We start from the raw sequence: 20770 nt of genomic DNA, 5'->3' as shown, positions 1-20770 counted from the left end.
GTGGGACCCTTAGTGTGTCTTTGCCTCTGTTCCCATCTGGAACATTAGATGTGGGACAGTCTGATACTAGAATAGTGGGGGCCGGGTAAGTACCATAGGTAGGTAGAACATAGGTGACAATGTAGCTACATTCTTTCGATGCTTATGCACAAGGGTTCAGAGAGAAGTTTCCCAGCACCACCTTACCTTTGCCTCAAATGTACGTTCTTTCAGCACAGTTTTAAAATGTAATCTTGTCTTGTGAAAAGGAGAAATAGGAAAGAGAGAGAGACTTAGCACTGTTTGCTAAAAGAGTGTTTCTCAACTTGTGGATCGTGAGCCCCAGGGGACCCACAAAGCAAGTTGTGGGGGGAAGGCCATGAGACTTAGTCTTTGCTTTAGATTGTTATACAATCTGGTTCCCTCACTTGCTGCACACCCTGACCCCTCAAGGTCAAATGTCCTCTGCCGACCTCTTGAAACATGCACGCCAATACATTACATTACATAGACCTGTCGCTATCGCTGATGTGTTTTTTTACTCTTTTATAATAAATGTAACGCGAAAATTTGTGACTGAAAGGCTCGCCAGCCTGAAAAGGGTAGGGAATACTGTGCTAGACAGCTGGCCATGTGCTGGGTGCATTGAAGTAGGGCTCCTTCTGACCCACCTGTGTGCTGTGTGCCAGATACCTCATTCTAAGCCCTTCTGCACAGTGAGTGTGACAAGGGGTTGTTCTATAGACATACATGGTGCTGGTGGGGCAGAGGGAGATTGTTAAACCCTTATTAGGAGTGAGCTTGCATCAAATATTTGTTGACCCCTTTTAACTCAGCCAAATCAAAATGGCTTTTCATCCCGCACTCCAGAGGCACCCATCTGATGTGGGGCATGTTCAAATGCTAAATTTCCAATTCCTGTCACTTCCCACTGAGAAGCTGGAGCTGTTCAGATTAGGTCATTTACTGATGGCAAGTGTGTGTGTTTCCCCCATCACCTTTGTGCTGAAAGTCACGGAACCACTTTTGTTCCCGTGGATTTTTCCTGTGGAGATTCCCAACCCGGAAGATCTGTCCAAAAGGTGTGTGACTGTTACAAGCACCTGAAAAAGGCCCTTCGGAACAGAAACACTTAGGTGCCGTTAACTAGAGTTCTCGCTACACACTCTGTTTGTAACACACCTCACACTTGCCATTAAGATTCCTTGTTTGCAAATGACATCTGGAAGTAGGATCAGCAGAACATGGAGTCACCCTGGTGCCCTTAGTACTATAGTTACAGCATGCCACTAAAGTAGCATTGCAGGAATCCAAAGCTGAAATCCTCAGTTTTTCTCTGGTAAAACAGGGACTCCCTTGCCGGAATACAGGGGTGTGTTTGTTCGTAATCACTGTTAAGGGAATGTTAAATCTTTTGTGTGTCTGATCAAAGGATGCCCTTTGTCTCTTAGGAATACATTCGCCTGCTGCAGCCCTGGTGTCATGTGAACGTGGGCTCCTGTCGCTTCTTGATGGGAAGATGTTACCTTGTTATGGGCGAGGGACACAAGGTACACAACAGCTTCACTGCTTCCCAGAGTGGAGCATTGCTTCACGTACGGGGTTCAGTGGTGGCTGTGTGGATCTGCACTGTCACGCTTACCTGACCTCCGGTTACATGCTGTTCCTAGGGCTAGATGATGTGTTGCTCAGAAAGAAATGCAAAACTCTTTTCTTTAGCGTAGCTTTCCCTCTGATTTTCTCACACCCACTCACTCATATACACAAGTGTAAATGAGCAAGCAAGTGTATACAAACCGGGTTGAGCTATTCCTCCTTCAGACTGGGAAGGGGCAGGGGAAAATTGTTTTTAAATACCTGGGAGGCTTTGAGACACCTATGGAAACACATAGCTAGCTAGGGCTTAATGGACTGGCCTGTGGTGACCCTGCGTAGCCTGGCACACAACCAAGCTGTCGTGTTCACCTGTATTCTGGATTGAGTCAGTTGCCTGAGAAAGGGCGTACTTAGCAGTTTAATTTTTCTTCCAGGCTCTGGACTGTTTCTGTCAGGCTGCATCCGAAGTTGGAAAAGAGGAGTTTTTGGACAGGCTGATCCGAGCTGAGGATGGCGAGATGGCTTCCACCCCTCGCCTGCAGTATTATGACAAGGTATTGCTGCCATGACAGTACAACAGCTTGGCACTTGCTGTGAAAGTTTGGTTGCGGACGCTGCCAAGGCAACCTGTCGTCTTGTGGCAGACCTTTTCTTAGCCATGCTAAAGACTTGGATTTAAGCTAACTTCTCCGATTAAGGCTACAACATTAGAACTGGAGCCATGTTTCGCCTCTCAACAGGGTAGACGTCGGTTTTGCCGCAAGGCCCTCAGGTTTGTGCCACCTGGCAATCTCTGACTGCTGCTAGGTAAATACAAAATGGGGATTTTATTGGCTAAAACCTGGAAGTGAAGAAGTCAGCACAGTTTCTCTTGTAGTGTGTCTCATGTTAAATGCAATTTATTAGTCTGCCCTCAACTTTCAGTAAACTGCAAGAATGGTTTGAGGCCTGGAGAAACTGCCTTATAGGAAGACTTCAGAAGCTCAGCCTGCTTAGATTATCCAAGGAAAGGCTGAGAGGTGATTTGGTTCTTGGAGGCTGATCTGCGTGGGGAAGAGACTTCTGCTGGCAGAGGGCTCTAGTCCATCCGACGGAAGCAGGATGGGAGCCATTGGGTGGAAACTGAACCCAGACAAATGCAGGCTAGGGGTAAGATGCCAGTGTTTAACAATGATGGTGATTAACTCTTGGAGTAACTGACCTAGGGATGTGATAGATTCTCTATCACTTGTTGTCTTTTGTCAAGACTCGGTGTATCTTTCTGAATGATATACTCTAGCTCAAACAGTTGTGGACTTGATGCAGAAATCGCTAGGTGAGAGTCTGTGGCCTTAATCTGTGAATTCTGTTGAGAGTGCCTAACTGCATTGTGGTAGCTACTTAAATTGTGGTTGTGGGTCAGAGACTTTGTTTTGTCTTTTCAGTGCCTTGCGGGGCCTGTTCCATGATTCAGGCTCCTGGGTGCTACCACAGAACAAATAAGTTATCCATGGGGTGGGAGGGAGGTTGGAGGTTGTGGCAGCTGAGTAGGGGACAGTTGGTGCTTTTGGCATCTGGAGAGGTGTAAGCAGGAGCTCAGGATTGATTGGTGAGTGTGTTAGCTACATCTCTTTTAGAATCATCAGCCATCAAATGGTTAGCTGTGCTAACATTTGAATTATCAAATGCCCATAGAGATGAATAGAGGAATCTGCGTCTTTCGTTGCTGCTGTTCCAGTTTGCACACCTTAATGAGAGCATTTACAGGTTTGTTCTTCGGGAATTTTTGAAACCATAAGGGCTTGTAAACAGAGAGAGAGAGAGAAGTTTTAGTTGTAGATCAGTTAGTGGATTGGATTCTGCAGAAAAGTCCCTATCTGTGAAACACACCGGTGCCTTGATTCAATCCCCCTGTTTATAACATACCAAAGCATCCCTCTTTGGGTTTGAAATCTTTCGTTCTTGGCATCTGCTGGAAAACGAACGTGTTTTCTGAAAACATCAGTAAAATCTTTTTGGCTGTTTCTGAATTCAGTGAGTGTGGAAAGAACTTTCTCATGGTAAAGAAAACAAAATTTTCCACATTCTTAGACACCGCTACATCCCAAACCAGAGTGTGTCTTCTCTCTAGGTCCTGCGATTGCTGGACATTATTGGTTTACCTGAACTGGTCATCCAGTTAGCAACGCTAGCAATCACAGAAGCAGCTGATGACTGGAGAAGCCAGGTAGGCATTAATTGTTTTGTGCTGAGACATTGGGTTTTTTCCATGCAGCAGCTATTGCTGGCACCAAGAATTTATCTTCATTGGTACAAATAATATTGACTGAACTGAGTTACGCTCTCTGGTGTTTTAGGCTACTTTGAGGACGTGCATTTTCAAACATCACTTGGATTTAGGGCACAATAGCCAAGCGTATGAGGCCTTAACCCAGAATCCAGATTCCAGCAGGTAACATCCTTGTCCCCTTCAACTCTGCTGCTCTGCTGTTTGAGCTGTGGGCTGCACTTAGCGTCTGTCTTGCAACCTCTCACCCATTTGGAAAGCTGTTAGTACAGAACATTACCATCCCTCTGATGTGATATTTGTGCTTAGTTCAGTGCAGTGTAAGAAACTGATTGGGATGCTTCATGCCTGTCGGATTCAAATCTGGATCCTTTCACCATGGCACTGTGCTAGATGGGAACTAGACTGTGAACCCTGAATACGGGCTTTATGGAGCCAGGCTTGTCTGTATACCCCAATGAAACCATAGCCCCTGTTCATCCATCCATCCATCCAGCTGCTTTTTAGGTACTGCTTGTACCCAGTAAGATGATGTCCAGGTATGCAGCAACGAGTGTCATGGAGCGAGCACTAGACCTGTGGCAAGCGTATGCAGGAGCTAGCAGCTTTTATAGAGCCCTTGGAGAGCCCCTGCAGTGGGAAATGCCCCTGCTCTGGGGCTCGTTGCCCAGCTGCAGGCCATCACATCCCCAGGGTTCCCAAGCAAAGTCACTGCCTGCACTGAGTGAGTAAAGTGTTAGTTAAATCATGTGAACAGGTTGCCTAACACAGTTAAACCCCACCTAGCACTTAATGTAGACACTGTTGTGTTTAAAAATGTGTGCCCTGGCTGTGGTTAACCCGAGGGTCTGTCTGGCTGCCACACCCCCTTCTCACCCTGAAAGCCAAAACCTGGTTTATTCCTGGGTATGCTATAAGCCAGTGTTTCTCAGACTGGGGGTCCCAGCCCAAAAGAGGGTTGCAAGCCTATTATAGAGGGATTGTGGTATTGCCACCCTTACATCTGCGTTGTCTTCAGAGCTGGGTGGCTGGAGAGCAGCAGCTGCTGGCCAGGCACCCAGCTCTGAAGGCAGAGCCACCACCAGCAGCTGTGCAGAAGTAAGGGTGGGCATGGCATGGTATGACCACCCTTACATCTGTGCTGTTGCTGACGGTGGTGCTGCCTTCAGAGCTGGGTGGCATGGGATTGGGGGGGGGGGGGGCGTGGGGCTGGTCATCACAATCTGAAATATTTTCAAAGGGGTTCCCAGGAAAAATAGTTTGAGAACACCCCCCCCACACTCCCAATAAGCCCACACTAAATAGGTCCGAACAGGCTGTCCATTGTCCGAGAAGCCCCTTCCTGGCAGGAGAAGAACACAGGACCAAGAGGGACAGAGACTGGACAGCCAGTCAGTGGGAGGCTTTCCCACCCCATTCAGATTCATAAGCCTGAGGGGGGAGTATATGTACGGGACTCAGTAGTGTGGGGGTTCTGCCTGAATCACTCACCTTCTGGCGAGGAAGGAAGGAGGAGCTCTGTTCCCTAGGATGCTTGAAGAGAACAGCTCCCCTGTCCAGGCTCCCTGCTTCCAGCCAAGCCTCCTGCAAATATCTCCTCCACCACCCCCTTTTGCCTCCCAAAAGCTTGGCCTGAAACCAAACACAAGCCTTCCTCCTGGGGCCCAAATGGGATGGGGAGTCCTCACCCCCCCATCACGAGTCTGAACCTCTCGTGGCTTGTGAACTCTCTGCTGGCAGATGTGCATCTTGCCTGCCTGCCTATCCAAGTTCATTAGAATAGCTTTGCCTTTGTCTCTTCCTAGGCAGCTGGACTGTTTGCGCCAGCTGGTGGTGGTTCTCTGTGAGCGCTCCCAGCTGCAGGACCTGGTGGAGTTCCCCTATGTGAACCTCCATAATGAGGTAATTCACCGACCGCGGACCAGGGGGGAGTACTGGTGTAGTGGAAGCTGGCTGAAAAGCTCCTGTGTCTCCTGTGTCTTAGGTTGTGGGGATAATTGAGTCTCGAGCTCGCGCCGTAGACCTGATAACTCATAATTACTATGAGCTGCTCTACGCTTTCCATATCTACCGTCACAACTATCGCAAGGGTAAGGCTGCCAGACATCGCTAGTCCCTTGTATCGTGGCACTGTGCTCTCCTTGCCTGGAATAGCTGTACTAGTAGATCGTGTCCACGCACAGTCTGTTATGTGGTTCTCCCCATGATGTATGCTGTTTATCTGTCCAGATGCCATGGGCTCTCCTAGGTATAGCACTGTTGCCCGTCTCTCTGGCCTAGCCAGTGCCAAATTCCCAGAGGAGTCAGTTCAATGGAAAGAGAATTCTGCTGTGTGCTGAAACGTTCACGTCTTCTTCCCCAGCTGGGACGGTGATGTTTGAATATGGCATGCGCCTGGGCAGGGAGGTGCGGACGCTCCGTGGACTTCAGAAACAAGGGAACTGCTATCTTGCTGCCATTAACTGCTTACGGCTCATCCGCCCAGAATACGCATGGATAGTGCAGCCGGCTTCCGGAGCAGTGGTATGATATCTTGAACCTTCGGCTTGCTTTAAAGCTGTCCGTCAAAGTGTTGGCTATGGGCCTGGTTTTGTAGCAGCGACCCCTCTTGTTGTGAAGGTGCTTCGGCTGTAAGGCCGTTCTGATGTCACCAATGGGGTTCACCTACCATTCCTGCTACCATAGAGTACATGAGGTCGGCCATAGGTAGGGCCTTACCAATTTCGTGGCCGTGAAAAACATGTCATGAACTGTGAAATAAGCCCTTCCCCATGAAATCTGATATCTCCTGTTCTGCTGGGAGCACCCCAGCTGGGGGCTCCTAGTTGTGAGTCCTGGCTGGGCTGGGGAGAGAGACAGGACTTGTCTTTCCCCTGCACAGCCACTCTCGGGGGGAGATCAGATCCACCTCCATGTGCCTCCCCCTGCTGTAGGAAGCTCTGTGGCTGGGCAGCAGCCCCGGAGGTTTCTGCAGCTGGAGGAGGCTTGTGGAGGTGGGTTTGATCTCCCTTGTGCTGCTGGGGTGCCCCAGGTGGAGGCTCCTAGCTGTGTGTCCCAGCTGGGCTGGGGAGGAACAGGACTTCCTCTTCACCTGCACAGCTCCTTTGGGAGGGTGGGGGAAGAGATCAGACCCACCTCCAGGTACCTTTTTGTGTTGGGACCCCATGGTTACAACACCCTGAAATTTTAGATGTAAATATCTGAAAATGTGAAATTGACCAATTAAAAAACCCTCTGGCCATGAAATTGACCAAAATGAATGGTGAATTTGGTAGGGCCTTAGCATAGTCATTGGCAGCCACCAGCCTCTAATCTCAAATGCCTACTATTGCTGCTCTCCCCAAACAGGACTGACCCTGTGTATTTGGAGACTGGAGGAAGGAGCTAGCACCAGGGCTCCAACTGAGGGGGCGGTCTAGCCGGCTGCTCTCAGCCCCTTTTGATCATACTCAGCTGGGATTAAGCTGGCAACTTTTGTGTTTCATAACATCACTAGGATGTGGTCTACACTAGAAAAATTGATCGGCATATAGCTTTGTCAGTGTGGGCAGGCTGAAAGAATTGCAAGCTGACCAACCTAGCCCTGCTGCCAAAGCCCCAGTGTGGAGACAGTTCTGCAGCCAAAGAGTCCTTACACCAGTACTGATACCATTCGGGGAACTGGGCTAAGCTGTACGGGCAAAAGAGCTCTTTGGCTGGTATAGGTCTAACAAATGTCTATGCCAGCAAAGCCATTTGTCTAGACAAGGTCCATGTTGCGCAAGGGGCAAGGAGAACTACTTCCAGCTGGTTAAAATGTTCAGATACTTGCTAACCACGTTCAGCCGAAAACTTCAAAACTCTAAACTTTCCCAGTTTTCTCCATCTTGGCTGAGGCCTAGACACGACCCAGTTGCTTTTTTTAGTCAGCTGTTTGGGAAGCAAAAAGTGAAAAATATATTTACGCATCCTTTTCCCCCCGGCCTTATAACACATACAGATGGATGGATTTTCTTTGTACGTGAGGGTGGGGAAAAAAGAGAGAACCATTTTTGGCTGAGACCAGAGAGGCAGCATTGTAGCCCCAAAGGAGAACTTTCTGAGCACATGTGTAAATCTGGTTTAGAACAGAAGCCATCGTGTAACCTGCAAATGCTGTAATTGTCAGAACCCTGTAGCCATGGTAACTGCCTTGAAGTTCACCTCCCATTCAGGGTGTGCTGTGCTTGTTTCAGCTGTGCGCTGTTCTTATTGGGTGTAGTCCTCCAAAAGGCTGTCCATCCACTTCATTTCACAAAGCAGGGGAGATAGCTATAATCAAGGACCAAGCTACAAATTCGGTGCCTTGTTTCCTTGGTTCTCCTGAACTTTGGTAGGTTTTGTTTCTTACATAACTGCGAATGCTTCGTTTTGCATCCAGCTTCTGAGATCTTACTGCAGAAGTTTGGTTCGGGGTGGCAGAGACTATGTGAGACTTGCGCTGCTTTCTGCAGCCAGACCCATACAGATGTAGCCTTTGGCATTGCTATATAGCCTTACAGTTCTCCCAGTGTGACAGCGTCTGAAATGGAGCATTAGATGGGGACTGGGAAGCGGCCTACACTTTGAAATCCAACTTCAACTAAACCTTTTTCTTCCTGGCAGTATGAACGCCCGGGAGCGTCCCCAAAGAGAAGCCATGATGGGGAGTGCACAGCTGTCCCAAGTAAGTCACTGGCGCCTCCCATAATTCTTGTATCCAGCACTCTTTGCTTTTGACTCAGAAGTTGTGCTGCTTGCTAGTAACCTGGGAGGGGGCTCCCCTCCTTCCACAGCCTCTGTACCACTTGAAGTAGCACTTGAAAAGTGTGCTGCCTTTCTCTAATCCCCCTCATGGCCTTCGTGTTCACATTCTTAAAATTCCAGCAGACTGATTTGTAAAAAATACAAAAATATCAGAGTTATGACAACAATGGCCTTTCCTCTTGTATTGCACTGTCTGCATAACAAACATATTCCTATCCAGTTCAGGGAAGGGCATGTTCCAGCACAACAAACTTAGCTCTGACCCCTGCCTTGTTTTGCATGTGTATTTATCTTCATTTCAGTATCTACATATTTTCCGAAAGCATGTCATTTAGTGGGAAATGGGCACCACAGAGGGTCTGCCTGGGGCACCGTGTCTAGTTTTTTTTAACATTTCAAAAGACAGGAATAATAATAAAAAAACCTACCTGTTGCGTTAACCAGAGCCTGGCATTTATAATATTCTTAACTGGATCTGTCTAAATGCCGCATAGGAGTTAAAAACTAGCAAGGAGAGGTCAGTCAAGGTGAATTCTGTTCAATTGTGTGTTGTAATATGACTCCATAGGTTGATAAGAGACACACATAGGCATGCTAGCCCCTCTGCATAATATCCAGAGGAGCCATTTTGAAGACCTATAATCTAAAAGTCCTTCACTTGTTTAAAACATTGAGAGCAAATTCTAGCTGTTGCCAGCTAAAATGAGAGCGTGAGTGTTCTGGAGTCATAGGTGAGTCCACATCTGCTTTATTGTGTGCCCCAGATACATCCTTGACTAAGGGAGAGCACTGCACATGGCATCTCCAGAAGATCAGTTTTTCTGCAATCTTCATAAAGCCGGGAGGGGCCATTCCCCAGGGCTTCTTCACCCTTAGCTTCACCGACTGAGCATGTGTGTAACTTGCATGTTCATTGAGTGCTGCGGTGTGTACTGGGTGCCATCCAGCCGTAGAAGACGTGGCCCCGGCTGTGAATATCCTGCAATGTACTTCAGCCGTGATGTGAGCACTGGGGGAGGTAGGGGCAAGGGCTACAGTCAAAGGTCAGGTGACTACTCAAGTACCTAATGTGCACATCTTGATGGGATAGAGGGTTCCATTAGTCACCATGGCTGAGGGTGTTTTAAACTTGGTTTGTTTTATATGTAATTGCAGATGCTGCAGCTTCTTTCCTAGTGTGCTCTGTGGTTGGAGCTCCCTTTCTGGCCTCATCTGCCATGCCTCCACACTCTCTCCTGCAAGTCCTTCCGTAAAAAATGGGTTTCCCCGAGTCCCCTAAAGGCTAGTCATCCTCTTGTGGAAGTGTTAACTTAGGGTAGGCCTATGCTGCAGTCCTGAGGAGACCAACTATCCCAAGATAGTTTTGATTTAACTAGATAATCGAGTCTCGTGCTGTAATCACCCCACCAGATTACAGTGTAGACGTATATCCTAAATGACCACATATGTGCTCTCTCCAATCACTTGTCATTGCATCCCAGTCTTCCTCTATCTATTGACTGTTTAGACCATAAGCTCTGTAAAGCACGGCCTTTCCCATCCCCTTTGTCTGTAAAGCATCTGGCCCGCACTGGGCACTCTCTAAACAAACATCTGTTCCGTATAGCAGCACGCCAGATAGAAATCCTGGAGCTGGAGGATTTGGAGAAGGAATGCCTGTTGGCTCGCCTCCGACTAACTCTTGCGCAGCATGAGCCGTCGACAGCTGCTGTTGCAGGTAGGGATGGGATAGTGGCCCACAGGGCTCAGAGCAGCAGCTCAGAGCTGCTTTTAGAGAGATGGGGTGTAGTTCATATGCATGGAGTGGTGATGTGAAACTGTTTTGCACCTCGTCAGATCTCACAAGCCAACCAGGGATGGACCTGGCTATACTGGAATGGGAAGCCTACAAGGGGTGTTTCTAAATGGGAGACGATTCAGAGAAGAGTCAGGAGAATGGTTATAGGATTAGAAAATTTGCTTTATAGTGAGACGTTCAAAGGGTATGTGTTGTTAAACACTGCTGTGATCCACCCCAGAGGCAGGATCACTCTTTAGCTTGTAATATTGATGGCTGTCAGCCTGCGAGTAAGAATATCCCCATCGATCTTCTTCCCTGCTACCAAGAGGCAAGCAGGGTTTTGGTTTACAGCCGAATGACGCCTATGGCTAAATTTGCCAAATACTTTTTGGTGATCTGTTTCGAGCAGTTATAATTTTGCCAAACTTTAACCATTTTAGGCTGAGGCTTTCCATGCTTGCGAGTCTCCTAACACTTCTTTATTTACACTGTTTATAACTCTGCCACTTTGCACAGTCTGTTGCCTTGTGGAGAATTTCCTGACTTCTAAGGTATTACCCCAGTGTAGCTTTCAGTGAATCCCTCAGTAGGGCATTGTCCCATGCTGCAGTGTTGCATTTTAAGAAGGTAGGTGTGAATGGTCAGTTTGCGGCATGCGCTGACTGGGTATTCTGTTTGCACAGGAAGCTCTTCGCCAGAGGAAATGGTCACTCTCTTGGTTCAGGCTGGCCTCTTTGACACAGCTGTCTCGCTCTGCCAGACCTTCAAACTCCCCCTGACACCTGTCTTTGAGGGACTGGCTTTCAAGTATGTGATACATTATCATGCTTTTAAGGTTATATAACACAAATGCTGAAGAACTTGTATTGCATAAGCTCTGTGGAATTAGGACCATTCCTGGCCTGTCAACGCTCTCGGCTGTCTCAGAAGCCTGCAAATGTAGGTGTTAAAGTTAGTTGTGCTGTTGGAAACAGCTGGGTTTAACTGAGGAGGACAGGGATCAGCAAAAGGGAATGAGATGGTTAGTGATACCCTCTCCTCGCTCCTGGGGTGGGGAGAGCTAAGAGCCACCCCCTCAAGCCTCTGTGGGGGAGTCCCACACTTGTGTGTGCATCTAAACTTGAATTTTCAACCTAAAATGATCTTCGACACACATCAGGAGTGATTGGCTGCCCCCTAAGATCTAAAAATCAGAAAACATCAAAACAGGAGTGTTTTAAATCCTTCCTGGCATCTTGGCTCTGACACGGGGTATCTGGGCTCTGGGGCTGACAGCATTGATGTTCACTGAGTGCAAAGAGACTTTCCTCACTGTGTAGCTCAGCTGTTCTCAAACTGTGCCTGCTGGAGCACATGTGGGCTGGCTTCCCTTTTTCAGATGCTGCCTCACATTAGAGAGAGCTACTGGAATACACCTGGAGTACTTCTGCAGCGTTTCTTTTCACACCAGCAAATGCTGTGACTCCACAGGGGTGTATTGGAATCACAAGGGGGCCGTGCTAGGAGTGCTTGAGAGGCCATTTCTGCTTGTTGGCACATGCAGACTACACTCCCATGCTTAGTGTCCTGGCTTTTCCTAGTGCCCACACAAAGGGTCACATTTGTTTGGGTCAGGTTGATTTTTGAGGGGCTCTTGTGACTTAGGAGCTAGGGTGTGATTGTTTTTAAATTGACCTATCTGAAAACCACCAACCAAGTGGTACCCGCTGCATCTCCTGTTTAAACCAGCTAAGCCAGGAACTGCTGGGAATATAACTGCATCGGGGAGGACCAACCTGACTGAACAGTTCATAGTGTAGTCCCATAGTGTGGGAGGGGAGGGCATGGGGACCCCAGCTTTGTGTGCAGCATGCAGTGTACAATGCTGGATGTTGTATTTTCCAGATGCATCAAACTCCAGTTCGGTGGGGAAGCAGCTCAGGCAGAAGCCTGGGATTGGCTAGCAGCAAACCAGCTCTCCTCTGTCATTACCACCAAGGAGTCCAGGTAAGGGTGCTTGTTCCTCCTGGAGGAGACTGTTCAGAGCTGCTCTTCAAAGGCAGGCGTTGCTGCAGCTTCTTGTGGTAAAAATCTCTTACCAAAACCAAGATTCTCGGGTTCATAAAAATCCCAGGATTGCAGCTGCTTTGGAGGGGACGCTGTAGCATCGGAGCTTATGGGGAAGAAGATGGCACTCTGGCAGTGTAATACAAACACGGCCACCCTGTTTCCCCAAGGCTCCAGCCACACACAAGCAGCAGCAAAGCGTGTGTTCGCCTTTCCTCTATACCTCGCTTAGGTGTACTTGTAAATGCAGTGTTTTAAATGCAGGCATTAAGGACATGCTGTTAGCCCGGTCACCTCCCAGGTAAAACCAGCACCAGGACCGCTGGTACTTGACAACATTGCATTGCCTTTCTTCTAAATCTTGCTACACGCTCTTCTCCAATTGGCCGCCCCCTCTCCGCTGCAGGTCTCTGTGATTACTGTTTTCCATGTGGATCCCACCCATCTACGTATCTATTACGGACTAACGCACAGCTGGTAACACACAAGCTACCCCATTGCAGTCTAAGCACAGGAATAGCAAATTACATTCTCTATTGTCTTCTAGTGCAACAGATGAAGCCTGGCGGCTGTTATCTTCCTACCTGGACAGATACAAATCCCAGAACCATCTGTATCATCACTGTGTAATCAACAAGCTCCTCTCTCATGGAGTGCCACTGCCCAACTGGCTTATCAACAGTTACAAGGTAAATGTTTCTGTGTCTACAGCGAAGGAAGGAGAAGGGGGAGAGACAACTGCATGGCCGCGTGATTGCTTCCTGTACATCTGCTGGTCAGGAATTTAGTGCTCATGCAGCTTATTGTGCACCCATTGTAGTTCAGAAGCCAAACCAAAGCTAAAACAACTTCAAGGGCCAAAGAGTCTGATCTCCAAACTAGACTTCCCCTTCCCCAGCCTTGGAAACAGGCAACTTTCTTAGCTGCTACAAAGCCAGGTGAACACGGCAGCTTGGCTACATCCTGGGTTTGGTCAGGCTGCAGAGGGTGGGGGGGGGGGCATCAGAAGTTAGGATCAAGGAGGAGTAACTTTCCTTGTTGAGAAGGCTTCTGTGTTTGGGGGTGTGGAAGGGCAGGAGGTCAGCATGGGGAGGGGAGGCTGCTGGGTGGGGATGGAGCTTCTGAATAAGGAACTTAGATGGTTGCTGGGGCGGGGTGGGCGTGGATACCAGGACTCTTGTATGGGGTTGAAGTGCAGAGGGTTGTAGGAGGGTGGATTGTCAATGGCTCTTGAGGATTCTTTTGAGGGGGGAGAGCATGTTGGGGGGCCAGGGGTCTCCTGGAGAGGATAGGGCTCTTCAGGGGTGGAGGGTGCACTGAATGAGGCAGGGGCTGTCAGGAAAATAGTATGTGATCCCGTAATTACAAGGAGGCCGAATTAAGTTTGCTCAGGCCTCTGGAAACTCTCACATGCTCTGTTTTGCAGTTTTACTATTCTTTTAACATAATTTTTATGTAGCTTTCTAAGTTTTGTAAAAGCAAACTGAAAATTCAGCTATTCCATCATGTTGGATCATGCTGACCTGGTAGCAGTAGTAGGTTGTCATCCTTTGTGTGGGCCAGACACTAAAGGGGGATGAGGTCCACATTTTGCCAGTGAGTTTCACAGCTGTCCTTGTCCCAATCTCATGCCTCTTCTCTCCAGATCTTCACACCTCTACATTCTAGATGGGTAGCTTCCTCCTTCTCCCCTTCACTGGGGGCCTAGGCACCAGCAGGGGGAGCACTGTGACAGCAGAGACAGTGCTGCAGCGCCTGGTTGCCTGGACTAGCAATTGCAGGGAATGTCAAACTGCCCAGGGATGGAGCATGCTCAGTGCAAATGGAATCTTTGAATAGTTTAGCTGTTAAACTTTTAATAAGCTTCTACTGAGCAGGTGGAAACGGAGACTTTCTGAGGATTTGGGCAGATGTTTGTGGGAGAGCAAAAGGCACATCCATGACACCATGGTGGCCCCCCCCACTCTGGCAAATTTCAAGCTCCTGGTCCAAAGTACAGAGGCGCTAGAACTTGTCTGTAAAAGAGTTGGAGAAATTTTTTATCATGGGGCAAAAAAGTCTCCGCTGAGGAGACTTGTTTGTGTCTTTGGTTTGAATTTCAGCCCAAAAGGAAGATATTTGAGGTAGTGAAAAGGGTTGACAATGGACTGACTGGCTTTAACCTTCTGTAGCAGTTGCAGTGTCACTGTCTGAAACCAGGAAGTCTGAAACTTGGATTTCTCTGGCTCCTGGGGAGATGACTCTAGTCAGCTTTGAAGTGTGGCTAACCCCATTTTCAAAAAGCAGCCGTATTCTCCGCAGAAATCTTGTACTAGTCCGTCTCTAGTGAAGCCACTGTAGTGTCATCTAAATTTTTGGTCCTTTGGAAAGGAAATGCAAAGAAACTTCTGAAACTACACTCAGGAACCAGAAAACCTTTCCAATGCAGACGTAACGTTATTCTCGTGTGTGCCATATACAGTCTGAGTCACAGACCCATCTGTAAAGTGCTGGGCACGTAGTTGTTCCTTGCCCAGCACGGTATAATGGAGAGGAACAGTGCTGCTTTCTGTACTGGCTCATCCAGTGAGATTGTAAGGCAAGTTGTGTAACTGAGAATGAGCCACTATCTGTGCCTGTAAATTGGGTGTATTCTAAGGGCTAAGAGGTATTAGGGAGCACTAGAGGGTGCGGCTGTACTAGAGCAGGGTGCTTGTGGGGTGAGTGTATTGGGACGGTTTCACTGGGGGCAAGTGAGCTGCAAAGGGGGCTGCTTTTGGGGGGTGATTGCTGGAAGATTCAGAAGCCTGGAGAGGCAAGAGCCAGCAGGTGCTTGTGCAAGATCCCAAGGGCTGTTAAAAAGGAGAGTAACAATAGAATCATGTGCTTTTGGGGTGAGCCTGGGCGAAGAACGCAGGGGCAGGAGCCAACAGCAGCGAGGAGGGTAGCTTTTGTTCTTTGGCCAGAACAAATCCTAGGCTATTGTGTGGCCCTGTGCATACCTGTGAGGGGCTGGCGCCGTGGGAAATGTAACCGTGAGTGTGATTACTCTGGTTTAGGTGAAACCCTGCCCCGTCCTGAGGGCAGATCCCCAGCCTGTCTGGTGGCTTTGAGTGGCTCAGGCAGCAGAGCCTGGCCCTGGTTGCAGGCGTGTGGTCAGACCACTTAGCATGCCCAGAACCCCTGGCCACTGGGGGACCACATAGCTTGGAACAGCTATGCCAGGACCAGAGGCCCATCCGGATCAGGGATGGAAAGGGACTTGGACCCAGGGACTTTGTGTGGCTGATCCAGAGGCTCTGGACCCAGGCTCTGGGCAGTGGCTGCTAGGGCATGAGTGATCTCTACGCCCCTCACAGCCTAGGCCCAGGCTGTCACTAACTGTTTCTCGCAGAAGGTGGATGCTGCTGAGCTCCTTCGCCTCTACTTGAATTATGCCCTCCTGGAGGAAGCTGTGGACTTGGTGTTGGAGTACGTGGACGCCTTACTGGGGAAGGGCCATGAGCACTTTGGGATTGAGGTAGGTGAGGGTTGAAACACGCCCTCCGGTCCCACTCCTGCGACCATTCCCCATTGCCTTAGCGACTGGTGGCAGCCAGCTCTGAGCCAAGGTTCAGGACAGCTCCTCCAGAGTTCCCTGCCTGTGAAGAGGGACTCTCAGCTACACACTGCAGAGCTCTTCTGGCTGGGCCTCTAGGGCATCGCCTCCCCTCTCCCACTCAGATGAAGGGTGGCGGAAGGGCAAGTGGTGGCCCCATTGCCCACCCCAGCAGGTGCCCATGGGAGGTGTGCAGCTGCCGGCTGAAGCATGAGTGAGGCCTATGCGGAGAAGCCCTGCCCAGCCCATTCTGCTTTGCTGCTCAAGCGTGTGTTGGTGGGGCAGTTTGTCTGGGCTGTTACTGATCCTGGGTCTGTGTAACACTCCTGGAAGAAGGGTGAGGCTTTTCAAAGAACTAACCCATGGCACCTTCCTGACTGGGTTAATGTGACACAGTGTGCCTCCTGGGGAACATAACCGGATTCCTAGCTCCTCCGAATCCAAGATCTGGCTGCCATGTGACTTCCTCCTTGCCCGTAACAGTGCTAAGCATTTCTGCAATGACCATAAACCAGTTTAAAGGAGAGGCAATGTGTCCCAGTGGCTAGAGCACTGGACGGGGACTCTGCAGATGTGGGTTCTGCTTCTGGCTCTGCTACTGGCCTGTTGGGTGACCATGGGCAAGTCACTTCTCCCCTGTGTCTCAGCTTCCCTGTTTGTACAATGGGGATAATTGAGGTCTATCGATTAAAAATGGTAGATAAGTGCTTAGTGCTGTAGTTAGTACTAAGGCTACTCTTCCCTTTAGCGTCCGTTGTCTGCTATAGCACCAATGGTGTGGCTGCCATACTCTGCTATTGACCAGCTGCTTCAGGCCTTGGGGGAGAACACGACAAACCATCACAGCTTTGCGGTGAGTACATCTCCATGGTGCTGCCACCCAAAGTCCCGAGCCAGGTGGCTCTGCCTGAGGGGATGGGAGTAATACCAAGGTGCACTGGGGAGGAAGGGAACAGGTGGGAGCCCGCTGATAAATAGGTTCTGAAATGAATGGCTGCCAAGGCTCAGTCTGATCTGCCTTTAACAGAAAAAGAGCCACTAAGAGGAATAGAAGGCGCTTAAAATCATTGGCAGAGTAGGGATGAGCATCTGGAAATCTTGCCTGAACTGCTCATCTGTGCCTTCTAGCAGGGGAGTGAGAGACAATCCCCAGGCCACTGCGACTTGCTGCAAAGACCTCCCCCTTCCTCCACAACTCTTTAGCTGTGTGGAAAAAAGCCAGTTTGCACAAACCAGTGGCATCCTGCCTGGTGCAGCATTGTGCCATGAGCTTCCTCCTGGCTAGGGTTGCAAACCCTCCCGGTTTTGCCAGAGTCTCCCGGAGGCTACTGAAGCCAAACCGGGAGATTTTAGTCACTAAAAGTCCAGCAGGGTACAGTCAGGCTCCCTGGCTCCGTGCTGCTCCTGGAAGCAGCTGGCATGTCCCTGCGGCCCCTAAGGGGGGCAGGGGGCCTCCGCGTGCTGCCCGAGTGCCGACTCTGCAGCTCCCATTGGCTGGAAACTGTGGTCAGTAGAAGCTGCGGTGCTGGTGCCTGTGGGCAGGGGCAGCTGCGGAGACCCCCTGCCCTGCCCTGCCCCCACCCCTCCCGCCTAGGAGCCGCTGCCAGAGGGATGTGCCAGTTGCTTTCAGGAGCTGCCTGAGGTAGGCACTGCCGGAGCGATTGGACAGTTAGCAACCCTACTTCTGTCCCACGCAGTGAGCAGGACGGGGAACGGAAAACAATCCCTTGCGAGTGGGGAAACTCCACAGACGGTGTATGTGGTCTTAGAGGATAATGAAATGAGGAGCAACTCACCAGACTGGAACTTGGCAAAGAATGTGTCTTGGGAGGAAAGGGGATTGGTTTTGGGAGCTCAGCGGGTGCAGGAAGGGCTGTGGCCAGACCCTGTAGGTCTGTGCTGTCAAGCATCTGTGCCTCGCAGAACCTTACACATCTACTTGAATGAATTTCTAGTCTATAAATCCTTTTGGCCAAGAGGGCGGAGGGCTGCCAATAGTGTGATTCTGAATGGCGAGGCAGTGGGCTGAGGGCGGATACCCAGAGGGCTAATGCAGGGAGTGGAGTGATTAGAAGTCTTCCTGACTGAGCTGAAAAGGGGAGTAAACAGTATGTGAGGGGGCAGGGTCCCCGCTAGCCAGATGAGGTTGTTTCCCCCAGTAAAGGCAGAGAGACCTGGGCAGCAAAGAGGCTCTAGCTTGGCGAAGCACAGCTAGTGGCTATGGAATCCAGAGCAGGGAGAAATCTGGAAACCAGCAGTGCTGCGAGACCGGGTGATAGCGGCCAGCAGAGCAGCAGTTAGCTGGGGTGACAGCCAAAGGAGCCTGCAGTTCTGGGCTGCATTTGCAGAGGCAACGTGTGAGGAGCAGGGAGGTGAAGGTCCTGCACTCTGGCATGCCAGTATTCAGTTCTGGGCACCTCCTTGCCCAAAGGGGGCTCCCAGGAAGCGGGCTGCAGGAGCAAGGTGGATATGGCCGGGCAGAGATGAGGGAGCGCTGTGCCCTACCACCCTGCTACAGGCTCTCTGCATCCTCCAGGGCTGAGAGGACCTCTCCGCAGAGGCTACAGCCAGACTGCCCCATTCGCTAACCCACCCAGCTTCTCACAAGCCACGGGTACAGTCATTCCACCCTGCATGGTGTGTCTTGTGTAATATGTGTCCTAAAACGCTTCCAGTGATGGGGGCCAGGGGGAGGGGAAATGGAGGAAAAGGGGTGGAGGTGGCTAAAGCAGAGCTGACAGCAGGTGCAGCAGAAGAGCAGCTCTCGCACCAGCAGGAGTCAGGTCCTGTGAAGGGACAGTGCGATAATGATGGTCTAAGTGGGGACTTGAGGGGGGAGAAGCAATTGTCCTATTCTGTCCCCGGAGCCGCTCTGTCTCCTCTGATGGCTGCCCTCACTCTTCTCTCCTAGCTGTACCAGAAGGTGCAGGACAAACTGGAGGACTACCAACAAAAGGTTGACACGGCAACCCGAGATCTCTTATATCGCCGGAACTAGCAGTCTGGGTGGCCTGACGGGGCTGGAGACCCAGCCGCAGGGAGAGCTTGCAATGTTCTGCAGTGACCAGGCCTCATGCATGAGACTCAATCTCTGCATCGGGCTGTCACCATGAGTGGGAAGGTCAGGGTCACATGCCTGCCCCATGTGCGGCTGGTGGTGCTATAATACAAAGTCTATTTTTCCATAATGGTCCAAAAACAGTATTCCCTGCCCAAGTCAGGGGATTGGAGAGCTTCTATTTTTAATGTGTTGGAGACCCATTCTGTATTGCTTTGATGTAACCACTTTCAATCAAGAAGACGGTGGGTTAGTTTATTAAGCTGTAATTCCCACACTCCATAAACCCCAAGTTCCCTCCATTTCTGTTTTTACTGAATGCCTTTGGCCGGGATGTCCTGTCGTTCTTAGCCTGTATTATAAATGGGAATGAAAGGGTTTGTCATCTTTATTTATTGTGGCGTTTTTGAATGATCTTTAATAAAATGAAACTTTGTTACAAGCCAGAGTGAGAATTTTTTATAATATTTTGGATTAATATTGTGCCTCAGTTTCCCCTATGGTGATACATGGTTAGGGGGTGGGAAAGGGTTGTATGCTTGTTGCAGAAGCCCAGAGATACAGGTGTGACTGATGCTTAACTGCCTGTGCCCCCCATGCCCAAGGAGAGTCCCAGAAGACAATGGTCACTTCAATTGGATATTTGGCACCTAGCAACAAATGACCATGGACAGCCCACTCTCCTTAGGAAGCTAGCCAGGTGTGACCTGCTGGAGGACAAATGACTGAGGAGGGGCCAAGTGAGGTTAAGTGTGGGCTGCTAGAGGCAGAGGGAAGCTTCCTTCAGGCCAGTTCAGGGTCGGAGGTCTCTAGACTGACCCAGATGGACTTTGCTGTAACTTTCCGTTCTGTTAAATATTCTATATTTCTATGCTGTATTCCAGACATCTAATAAACCCTTCTGCTTTTACAGCACTGGCTGAGAGTCACTCTAATTTAAGGAAGGTGGGGGTGCATTTGCTCCCTTTGGGTGTGCAAGTCTTCCCCCAAAGGCCCATCTCAGGTGGACTCACTGAAGGGAACTCAGGGTGTGAAGCAGGGGTGCTGCAGGCTTAGAGGTTTGGTCCCAGGAGGCAGTGAAGCCCAGGGGCTTATCCTATTGAGTGTGTGACCTTATGGGGGCTGATGCACTGAAGGGCTCCTCCTAGGAACCGTTACAGAGCTGTACCAGAGCACCGGACCTGTGGATGTGTGACAGCTTGTACCTAGCTTCATCATTTCATGTCCCTGGGCTTTTCTTTAGGCAGCCCAGCTTACCTGCCTAGGCTTCTGGCTTCCCCTACTCCCTGGTTCCAAGCCAGATTCCAGCTCTGGCTTCCAGTCCTGCTGCTACCTGGGTCCTTGCAACAGGGCTGGACAGCGTAAACTGGAATCCTGTTAACCTGCCACAGGGAGAGGCATGAGACCGAACAATCTGCCTGGGGCTTGCCGGCAGCAACCTGGTGAATGCCCTGGGCTGTATTGCATGGTCCTAGAAGCCTGCCCCCAAAGCCACTGTCTCAGCCTGCATTGCTCAGCAGCTCCCTGCTCTGAGCCATGGGGCTCAGGCTCCCTGCAGACTCAGGCAGTCCATCACCCCCGGGCCAGCCGCCCCCAGCGAGGGGCTCAGGCGCTCGGTCGCCCCCGGACCAGTCCCCCAGCGAGGGGTCAGGCAGTCGGTCGCCCCCGGGCCAGCCCCGCCCCCCCCAACGAGGGGCTCAGGCG

The 20770-nt window shown here is 50.1% G+C and overlaps 1 protein-coding gene across 1 annotated transcript in view; it reads left to right on the top strand.

Moving 5' to 3' along the window:
- The window catches only part of NUP160 (nucleoporin 160), a 57804-nt gene extending 38303 nt beyond the window's left edge, over positions 1-19501 (top strand). The window contains exons 22-36 of the mRNA XM_074954483.1: positions 1431-1529; positions 2010-2129; positions 3686-3781; positions 3912-4006; positions 5647-5743; positions 5826-5931; positions 6204-6364; positions 8465-8525; positions 10212-10322; positions 11069-11192; positions 12270-12371; positions 12979-13120; positions 15805-15930; positions 16757-16861; positions 18920-19501. Of these exons, the coding sequence (XP_074810584.1) occupies positions 1431-1529; positions 2010-2129; positions 3686-3781; positions 3912-4006; positions 5647-5743; positions 5826-5931; positions 6204-6364; positions 8465-8525; positions 10212-10322; positions 11069-11192; positions 12270-12371; positions 12979-13120; positions 15805-15930; positions 16757-16861; positions 18920-19006 (1632 nt within the window). The 3' untranslated portion in view covers positions 19007-19501. The remainder of the gene's footprint in view (positions 1-1430; positions 1530-2009; positions 2130-3685; positions 3782-3911; positions 4007-5646; positions 5744-5825; positions 5932-6203; positions 6365-8464; positions 8526-10211; positions 10323-11068; positions 11193-12269; positions 12372-12978; positions 13121-15804; positions 15931-16756; positions 16862-18919) is intronic.
- The last annotated feature ends 1269 nt before the right edge of the window (positions 19502-20770 follow it).

Source organism: Natator depressus, chromosome 6 (assembly GCF_965152275.1).
Source record: "Natator depressus isolate rNatDep1 chromosome 6, rNatDep2.hap1, whole genome shotgun sequence".
NCBI lineage: Eukaryota > Metazoa > Chordata > Testudines > Cheloniidae > Natator > Natator depressus.
The sequence above is the reverse complement of the archived record's forward strand: the minus strand, read 5'-3'. Positions and strand labels throughout refer to the sequence as shown.